The sequence below is a fragment of the Drosophila subobscura genome, chromosome J, assembly GCF_008121235.1.
Source record: "Drosophila subobscura isolate 14011-0131.10 chromosome J, UCBerk_Dsub_1.0, whole genome shotgun sequence".
NCBI lineage: Eukaryota > Metazoa > Arthropoda > Insecta > Diptera > Drosophilidae > Drosophila > Drosophila subobscura.
In genome coordinates, this window is record NC_048532.1 from 3,579,205 (window position 1) to 3,590,039 (window position 10,835).

A 10,835-nucleotide genomic window follows, 5' to 3' on the forward strand; every position below is an offset into this window, starting at 1 on the left:
TCGTAAATTACAGAAGGTGCCAAGAGCCACACGGCTACACGAAAAAATGGTTGAAAATAATGACACATTTCCCTCATCTCTCCATTGGGTCACCATCGATGGGAGGGAAATGGCAATGGAAATGGCAATGGCACTGGGAATGGGGCAGTAACCCGTCGTCGTTGTCATCATCATCGTTAGAGAGGCGCAAATCTGCGCTCTGGGCAATGTTATTGTTACAATCGACACCCGACGCGTTAAAAACCCACACCACACAATTCACACACACAGAAACAGAGAGAAATTCTTGTAAACGAGAGAACGAGCAGGAATGAGAGTGGTGCGGCGTATGACCCGTGGCGTATTTCGGTTTTGACCAACGCTATACGGCATTCTCAATGCCAATCCCCTGCCCCCTCTTGTGCCATTCCCATTGCCACATCTCTCAACGGGGGGGTGTTGACAATTCAAATGCAATAATTGCGACTGCGAACCGCACGACGCTCGACGGGATTCGGGATGCGAGCGAAAGGTGTGGCTCTCGTTGTTCTCCTCCGCTCGTTATGCCGTGTTTGACACAATGTCAACTTTTTGTAATAAGTTTTTCTTGGGCCCTGGCCATAAAAAGTGGAATACGAAGTAGCATTTCGGTGTAGTGTGTGATTCAGTGCTAATGGCAGTTGCAGTTTGCTTTGATCTCCGTACCCAGGGGTAGTTCAATCTTCAATCTGAACCCCATGTCAGACGAGACGCAGTTTTAATGAACCCTCTTTGCCCAGCCCCTAGCCTAGCCCTGGTGGGTCTGGGTCTGAATCTGGGTTGTTCTCTTGTTGCTGATTTTTGATCCTGTTACCCATTGTGGCCATTGTTCTCGCACTCTCGCATTCTTCATTGCGCCCTGGTCTTGGACCTGGCTTCTTTTTGTCGGTTATTTTTATTTTTTCTTTTTTTTTGTTGACTGGGTGTTTATTATTAGCCTGGCAAATATATCCGCATGGCAGCCGGCGATCCTTTTTTGCCTTTTCAGCTCCGTTTTATACAGATGAGTTCTCTGGTATTGTGTCGCGGGCACAGCGCTGAATGTTGGTTTAATGAGTTGAATATGTCAATGGTCTCTCGTCTCCCCTCGGTTGCTGACTGACTGTGCGTCAGGCAGGGGTTGGCAAATGTAGTCATTAGCATTTGAATATTACGCAAAATATTTGGGAAAAATGGAAACATGCAAAATGAAAACGAATTTTTAGTGGTGCGGCAGCCTCGGGAGAAGTAGACGAGAAATTAAAGACATAATATAAGAGTAGTTTTGTGTACCTTGAAATCCCTGTCTGATCGCTTTGCTTGTGCAATGTGAAGGCGTTTCCTTACTTGCATTTACTGCCATTTTAAAGGACACATTTAATTGTGGCATTTGTTCAAGGACCAGAGCCAGGGGAAGACAACAGTATGCCCCGCAGAGCTCAGCCATTGAATGGCCACAGAAGCCGCCAGAAACACGTTGACATATTGCACAAATGGTTTACTTATCGCACTGAGAGCGGTGGATGTGGACGAGGATGAGTACCGAACGGGACTCTACTTATCGGAGCGTTATCTTTCCGCTGCCGGTGCTCAGCAAACCGCGAAATCGAATCCATAGATCAAGCGAACGAGTGGACGAGTGAAAAAGTAAAACCGATTCAGCTCTCGCTCTCGGGGCTCATCTGATAAATGAAAGGCAGCCCGAATGTTTGCAATTGCTTTGACATGTTGGACAACAATGGAGGAGAACGGATGGCCTCGGGGAGAGGGTGTTGGGTAGAGAGAGAGTAGCGCAGCGCGACTTAAGCCACTGACAAATGCGATTGCCTATAGAAATTGAAAAACCCGAAATGGAATCAGCAGAAAGCAGCAGTAGCAACCCTTAAGGTCCACGTAGATCCTTCCTTTTGTGGGCATCCTGCTCTGAGCTCTGGGCATTTGCATTGATTTCAATTAATTTGCTTGTTATTGTCCCCGATCCGTGCCCGTGTTGTTCCGATTGCGTGATTGTAATTGATATTTGCTTTGGTCTGAGTTTTTGGGCTGTGCTGGTGCGAGTCAAGTGCTTCCAATCCCCTTACCCCTTACCATGGCCAATGGGAATTATGTAAATGTCAAACATGCATTAGAGGACGGACGGAACTTGGCTCCCTGCTTCTGCGCCTCCCCCATGGCCCAGTCCACCTCCAACTCTAAGCCTTCCCGGATTTATTCAGGCAGATAACTTTTGGCCCTTCTTCAACGCTCAGCTGTGCGAATTTTCCACCGCTGTGAGGGTGCTGACAACAGCCAACTGTCATTGACAGCTTCGTTGGCTTTATCTTCACATCCTTCAGCCAGGGACAACAAGGTGTTTTTCGCCTGTCCTTCGGCTTTGTCTTTTCTGGCTGAGATTGAGTCAGCGGAATTTCGCATTTCACATTTCCTATTTTCCCCCATTTGCTTTTAGTTTTGTGAATTTCAAATGCCAGGACATCTGTTCAAGTGTCCCAAGTCTCAGGGCCCAATCCTGTCGCGATCCTAATGCGTTTAGTCCATCTGTAAGTGGTGAGTGGAGTGGTGAAGAGCTTAAAGAAACCCGTAAACCTCTTATGAAGCTTCTATCAGCACTTAATTTTCACCCTAATTGCTGCAATTTGAATTTTTAATGCAATCCAAAATAAAATTCCAAAGTGTATTTATTATTAGTTGTGGTCTTTAGGTCCCGGTTTGAATCGTGCGTGTGAAAACCAATTGGTTCCATCGCCTGATGTCTTGCCATAAATAGTTGATGTGGGAGCATCGATGGGGGTGTGTGTTCTTGGAATTTGTATATTTGGAGGATTTCAAATATTTATGGGGGATTTAGCTTTTATTTATAAAATTTGTTCAGCTCGGGCCAATCGAATGGAAAGTTTTCCATCGCTGTACAAAGTTTTCCGTGGCAGCCAACTTTTTTTTACCATCATTCCATTTTGGGGGCTTTCCTTTAATTGTTAATTGGATGCATCGATTGTTAATTGTTCCGGAGACCTGATTGCGGCCATTGTGAGTAGAAAGTTTCGAGTGCTTTCGTCTGGCCAAAGTTTGGAAAACCGAAACGAAACAAAAGGTGAGCTGCCCCTGCGATTGCGGATTGATTGGTTGTTGAATTAATTATATGGATTACATAATCCTCCCTTCTAGTGGCAGTCCATCATCCCCCCATCAAACCATCACAAGTTGAACTTTAAGTTTTCTCCACGGATATAATTCAAATTGAGTTGCCGTTGATAATTCGGGAAAGCCAAGGAACAGACCATTCCAAAATTCGCCAGATCCATTCCCAGTCCCATTACCATTTCCAGCCATTGCCCATTTTTTATTTATATTTCTTTCAACAACATTTTGGCAAATTTACACTTGGCCAACAAATGCGGTAGCAACAACAATAATAAAGGGCACACTGCTAACAATACACAACCCCCGACTCCAGTCCCCCATGCGAATACCCATTCGTGCCCCCATTTTCTAGGGTTGCTTGATTGCGCAATGCCTCCCGGGCAACAGCCCCAGTCCCAGTGCCAGTGCCATAAATAAGGGCCATATTCAATGCAAATTGGACTATTTACGCAAATTGTATTGCCACAAAATTTTTTTTCTTTTGCTAGTTTTTCTTATGTGTGTGCTTTATTCCTTTGTTGTTGCTAATATTTTTCAACCATCCCCTCTACGTAGGGTTCGCGACTGTCCCCAAGCGTCTACTAAATCAGGCAATTTCAATGTTGCTTCCTTGACTTTTACTTTGGTCAGAGTTTTTTTTTTTGCCCCTCAACGCTTCAGCATTGGTTTAAAGGCAACCCTTTTGCCTGTTCGTCGAATTATGCGATTTTGTGTCATTATTTCGTCGCTAAAGGAAGCAAATTTCTCCTGGAAATCCTGAAAATCGTTGGGCTGGGTGGCGGAATGTGTTTTTTATTGACATTTAGACGCGTCGCAGATTTGTCCCCGGAATCAACGGGTTGTGTCTCTGTTCCTGTCCGGGCCTGGCCTGGCCTTGCCTATGGCTATGGCTAAGGCTGTGGCTCTGTGTCATAAAGCGGGCGAGGATTTACCAATAAATTCGTTCTAGTGAAAATTTATTGACATTGCTTTTTAAACCGCGATGCGTGTTGTACCCCCCAATTTTATCGCCAGGAAATTGACATTGAAGTCGGGATTTAGAACTAAATGGAACTGACCTTTAAAGCAGGAAATTGAGCAGAAGAAATGGCTGGTTTCCAGAGTGGAGAGGGTTAGCCTACTTCTTTTAAAATAAACCTCTGTAAATATTAAAAAAAACGAGAAGGGACGTGTGAGACGCTTCTTACGCGTCACAACTTTTATACCCGGCACTCAGTACTACATCTGCACTTTAGCGGTTATTTGTCAAATTTTACATTTTTTCTTCATCTGTCATCTACATCAACAACACTGCTCACGCCAACACGCTCCTTTAGCTCGCCACCCTCCCCTATAGGCACACACTGCAGAGTCGCGGCAGAGTCAGCGGCAGAGGCAGCGGCAGAGGCAGAGGCAGTGACGTGTCAGGGGCCAGGCCATAAACAGCGCGAAGCAGAGTGTGAATGCTGCGGGACGGGGTGGGTTTGGCTACTGCAAATTAATTTCTTCATTGTGGCTATAATAATTATCCAATCGGATCCCAATTTGGTGATCTGATAGATATGGTCATTCCCTAAATTTGGTGGCTCTAGCTCTTATAGTCTCTGAGAACTAGCCGACAAACAAGACGGACAGACGGACGGACGGACAGACGGACAGACGGACAGACAGACATGGCTCAATCGACTCGGCTATTGATGCTGATCAAGAATATATATACTTTATGGGGTCGGAGACGTTTCCTTCTGTGCGTTACATACATTCACTTTGTGCACAAATACAATATACCCTATTTACTCTTCGAGTACCGGGTATAATTAAAATGCAAGGAAAGGAAGTTTCGTAAAGCTCCCAAAACGTTTAAAACATTCTGCAAGCAATGGCAAGAGAGCTAAGTGTGTTCTCCTGGGACGATACAATTTACTAAAGTCCGGCCAAATCGCTTTGCTTGTGCCTCGTTAATTTTTTTCTCACATGAGATTTAATGCTAAACTGAAAGACATTTTTTTCGCATATTATTTGAAATTGTATTGTATAGATGTCAAGATAAAAATAACCAGTCAGAGGTAAGCCTATAGTTTAATCTTAGCATACATTTACTAGTAAGTTTACTACTAGTCCACAACAGCCAACATAATGGCGGACGAGGAAGAGTCAAGCCCGCTGGAGCAGGAAACGAAGGTATGGGTGCCAGAATGGTTTTGGCCGGAGCACATCGAACAGCGTACTGTGCCCCATAAGCATATCGAGGCATTGGTCCAGGCAAGCGACATTAATCCGAACACTCCGCTGTCGCTCCAATCAAGTCTAAGCCCGTATAACTATGGTACACTGTACATAGATCCGGACTTTCCCTTAAGCGAGTCAGACCACATTTCTATAGCATTCTATAGCAGCTCGACAGCACAGACTGCATCAGACTCATAGGTACTTTACTTTTCCCACTTCCCACTTGGCAATTAAGAACCAGAAACACTCGGAAACCCAAGAGCAACAAGAGGTCACCACTCACGACTATGAGGTGCTATGGCGTCATGAAAAGATTTCATGCGCCAAAATCCAGATGGAAAATGCTCAGTGCCAGCTGGGTAAGTTTTCCACTTGATGAGGGAGTAATAAGTGATTCGAATCCGTTCGTTTCAGCTCAACACGATGTCATGCTGTCGGCGATTCGCAATTACTGGTTCGATGACCTGGAGGTACTGATCAAGTCCCAGTTCCTCCACATCGATCGGTCTCTGTTCACATATTTTGCCAAGAACTTTGGGAGCTGCAAAGGCAGCCCATAGAGAATGTGGACATGTGTCTCCTCCACAGGATCTATGACTGGATGCTCGGGAATGAGCAGGGCATTCGGATCGACAGAGAGCTGATACCCTTCTTCCAGGCAGCCCAGTTCCTTGGTATCGATGATCTGGTCGACCAATATTGGGCCGTATTCGATCGGGACCCTGTCGGCGGCGTCTGGGAACAGAATGCCCTCCACACCTATCTGTCGGCCCGCACCCACCGTTGCGAGGATATGATGATCCCGAGTCCGCAAGAGCTTCCTTCTTCTGGCTGCCTCTCGGGAGTTTCTCGAGCTGGATGTCCAGGAGGTGGTCTACCTCCTACGATTGAAAACGATCTGCGTAAATTGCGAGGAGGAAATCTTCTTCGCCAGCCTCATCTGGCTGGAGCACGCATGGGAGAAGCGACAGCAGTACGTCTTCGAATTGAAATCCAACATGCATTTCTGTCTGCTTCCGGCCTGGCTGCTACGGTCTGTGTCCATTCAGTGCGAGAACCAGATGCTTAGTGAAGTTTTTGAGTCATCCGACTTCCAAGACTGGCTTTTTGAGATGATCAAGGACTCATATGCGATCTTCGCCAGCATGGAGTCGCCAAGCTTATCAATACGCCAAACATGGCGGAGCTCGAACGTTCGTGGGTCTTCTGCGGTGTGCCCCACCATCACAATACTCGTTGCCCGAACTATCGACAGCTTAACCTACGCACATTTAAACTCTTCCTGAAGCGCCTGCAAGTGCAGCCCGATACCTACATGAAGAGCCTAAAGAGCATACCAAACAGGGCCTGGGACAGCTGTCGGTGCTGCCCTGATGTCCTCAATGCGTTATAATAATCGTACTTACTATGTAGATAAATATGTAATTCTTTCTGCTTACATAAATTATATTTGTTCTTTGAATCAGTAATGTCACAATGAAGCGAAGGCTGCTTTTATTTCGTTCCCAAACAATGTTTTCCCATGTCCAAACTGAGTACCGCGTAGAAAGTGTCAAAACGTCACGACTGTTTTGTTGTGCGCAGATCGCCTGGGAAATGTGTGTTGAGGGGGTTTTTTCCATTCTCTGGCACTAAGTTGTGTTTACATCGAATACCCACATCCAGGCAGACACAAAACAGCCAAGAATTAAGTGAGTTATTAGCTCGTTATCTTTTGCACTTAATATTTACACAGTTGGGGCCACTGCCGAACAAATTAGAGTGTGAAAAACCCAAAAGGGAGACTCTCCTTCCCTCTTCGCTGGCAGTCAGTTTACCCCTAATTTTGTCGCTTGTGTTGCTTTAAATTCAAACAATGTGTTGATGCCTTCACACCAACCGAAAACATGCATAATTAATATGCAAAAAGCGGTAGCAGCCAGCATCAACAATAACAAAAACAACAGCAAAGGCAATCTCGTTCTCGGAAAGGAGCAACTTTTCCGGGCGGGCTGCTTGTGGAAAATTGAAAGGGTTAGCATAATTTTTTCGGGCAGGGGAGCGGAGAGAGGTGACATTTTGCTTTTTGCCTGCTTCATTATCACAGCTTCCGCGTCAACATTATTTCCGCAAAACTTAAGGAGAGCGTGAGGTATGGAAGATACCCTTTAAGAGAGTATTACGACTTTAACAGAGAAGAAAGTATCACTGACTAAAAGTATTAACAGTCCCTGTCCCTGTTTCAGTTTCATCATATATCAGACATGGTCAATCGAAATCGGAAGTCTATATCCATTAGCTATTGTAAAATCAATGAAAATGCTAGGGTATCAAGAGCTTCGGCAGAAAACCCATCGAGTTGTCAGTACCATGCATAATTCATATGAGAACAGCAACAATAGGCGGCCACTATGAGCAGAGGAAATGGGGAAAACCCCAAACCTTTTCGAGCACAGCAGCGAAAATGCTTTAATTGAAGCAAACGAAGACACACACACATGCCTCATGCCACATGCCCCTTGGGCTCATTTGCATATTTCAATGCATGCAATTAAGCGTAAGGAGAATTGGTAGACGGGTGGATTGAGGATTGGGGAGTAGTAGGTGGCAACTGTCATGACAAGAACACAAGGTTTTTTTTGTCTTTTTTAAAAATCTTTTCTCAAACTTCGAAATGTTAGCTTCAATTTTTAGCATATTTTCCCACTGCTCTTCTTTTTCAGCCAAATCGCGGCATTTTACGGTGAATGGTCTGAGTGCCAATAACACGCTTCAGCAGCAGCAACAATTTAATCTGCAACCTTCGAATGACACTCGCAACATCTACAACAATCCCTACATACCACCCCAACAGCAACAGCAGCAGCAGCAACAGCAGCAGCAACAGCAGCAACAACAGCAGCAGCAGACCCAGCAGCAGCAGACCCAGCAGCAACGCACTGCTCACCTGTTCAAGGCCCTGGTTGCAACTACTGCTGGGGGAAGTAATAGTCTAAGCCATCCCTACGACTTCTCCAACTCATCCCCTTCGTCGAATGCCAATAATGAGCATCAAGGATCATCGTCTTCGGAAGCAGAGAACGCTTTTTTAACTCATAATAACGGTAAGTGTGGGAGGTTATACTATATGGGAGGGGTCAACCATAAACAGTAGGGTGAATGCTCCGCAGGATTCTTCTTGTGCAAGAGATTCATAAAATGCATAGCCGGAAATTGAATTAAAACTCCAGCAATTAAAAAACAACTTTCCGGCTCCTAAGTAATATTTCCTCTTCCGCAATGAATCAGGAAAACAACAGAGGGGAAAAAAGAGAGCAGGAAAACTTGTTCACCTGCCCGGTTGGCTGCAAGCTTGCCATAATTTGCACGCAATTTGCATTTCAAGTGGCCAATTCCCCTTCACCTGCCTGGCCTGCTCCATGGTACTGCCCTCTCGTCATCTTAAGTTGGTAGCCAGTAGAACCAGTGGCCTCTTTCCTTCTCCTTTTTCTGATTTCCCTTCTAATTACGTCTCACGAAAAGGTGCTCATAGCTCAGAGACTCCCATGATTCTGGCTCAGACTGGAGCCAAACATGGTTTGGCACCCACTGCGGCGTCGGCGGCGACTGCGGCCGTAAGTGAAATTTATGTGAGTGCTTATAATTTGTAAAAGTAAACGAACCAGCGGAAGGTACAGTAGCGGAAAGGCTCCAAAGTTAGAGTTAAATGAGAGTTTGCTAAGCAACAAATTACACGAAGGATCACTTGGTAAGGGGTAATGTGGTAGTCAGACTTATGTGGGTGCATCCTGCATCGAGGGTTTTGAATTGGATTAGGAATTAGTGCAGACACGAAGTGATATGTCAATCCAAACGATTGAGTCACAAATTCGCAAATAGCAGGGTATTGAAACAGAATAAAAACCTGTGAAGTTATGGATCATGGAATCAATCGCTCAAGGATTACTGGCAGAACTAGGGATATAAACGAAAACTGTTCCAAGAGCTTTTTGATCTCTTCCTGGTCTACTTTCACTCAACTTATATCCTTAAGGCTCCTCCTGCAGCGCTTATCGTGTTTGTCCCTGCTCTGCCCTTGTCATTTGCTTGGCTCAACGAGCAGTAACAACAAATCACGACTCTGGCTTTTCCTAGCTCCATTGTTGGCTTCCTTCCTTCTTTGGGACTGGCCATAAAATGTGGCAAAGTGCAATTGCCTGGCCGGGGTCGCGCCGTGCCGGGCCATGCCGGGCCTTATTGGGTGAGGTCGAGAAGACGCCGCCAGTTATGCAATAAAAATCATTAAAAATATAAAAATGAAAGCGGGAAACTTAACAAGCAGTCAGGCCTCTGGTCCTGCTCCGCCAGCCTCCCGCCTCCTGCAGACGCTCAGGCTGATGAAGCCATGAGAAAGGAATTGAAAAAAAGTGCTCAGACGCTGCAAGGAGATGCATCGTTGTTGTAGCACAAGTAACAGGAAACTAAACGAGCACCCAGCGCCATAAACTTAAATCACGATTAAAAGTGTGATTATCCTTGTGGCGTTACAAATCGCCGCTGCAGCTGACAACACACACACACCCACACCCATACAGATTCACCCACACACAGGGCGAAGACGAGGACACACCAACTGCCTGTCCTGCAGTCGTGCTATCCTGCCCTGCTCTGCGCTGCTTCCTTCGGGAGCCCCTTGTAGTTATGTTGTTGCAGTTGTCTGATTTTATATCTTTACAACCAGGCGCGGCTGTGGATGAGTAGAATGAGTGGCAGTGGCAGTCGCCAGACAACGTCGTTGTTGTAGTATGCGTCTGGAGTCCTTTGTGTGTGAGGTTCTGTTTTGTTTGGACTTGTGTATGGCCCGTGGCAACATAGTTTTGCCTTGCCCCCAATGGTATCGGCATAGATGCAAGCAAGATGCTAAACTCGTGCCTGCTGGCCAGATGTTATTTTGGCTTAAAGCGTTGCACTAAAATAGCCTATATAATTAATAGCACTTTCGTAATTTCAGAAACCTAATTCTACAATAGTAAATATTAGAGTTTGTATTAGTTTGTTTGTGGGAAAAATTATCATAATCTGGTCGGTGAGAGTTTGCTTGAGAATTTGCTTGCTTTTTTTTCTTTATTTGTTCCAATGAGTAAATTAGATTGGAAAAAATTAGCTGAGGGTCATTAGCCAGCTCTTCTAATTCTTCCCTTTATGCAATATTCTATTCTCCACACATAACGAGAAGGGACGTGTGAGACGCTTCTTACGCGTCACAACTTTTATACCCGGCACTCAGTACAACATCAGCACTTTAGCGGTTATTTGTCAAATTTTACATTTTTTCTTCATCTGTCATCTACATCAACAACACTGCTCACGCCAACACGCTCCTTTAGCTCGCCACCTTCCCCTAGAGACACACTTTGCAGAGTCAGGGCAGAGTCGTGGCAGAGGCAGAGGCAGAGACGTGTCAGGGGGAGAGGCCATAAACAGCGCTTAAGCAGAGTGTGAATGCTGCGGGACGGGGTGGGTTTGGCCAC

The 10,835-nt window shown here is 45.5% G+C and overlaps 1 protein-coding gene across 1 annotated transcript in view; it reads left to right on the plus strand.

The window, feature by feature from the left end:
* The window catches only part of LOC117893231 (putative uncharacterized protein DDB_G0282129), a 57,806-nt gene extending 48,376 nt beyond the window's left edge, over positions 1-9,430 (plus strand). The window contains exons 4-5 of the mRNA XM_034799783.1: positions 8,049-8,429; positions 9,372-9,430. Coding sequence (XP_034655674.1) covers positions 8,049-8,429; positions 9,372-9,430 — 440 coding nt within the window. The remainder of the gene's footprint in view (positions 1-8,048; positions 8,430-9,371) is intronic.
* Positions 9,431-10,835: the final 1,405 nt, after the last annotated feature.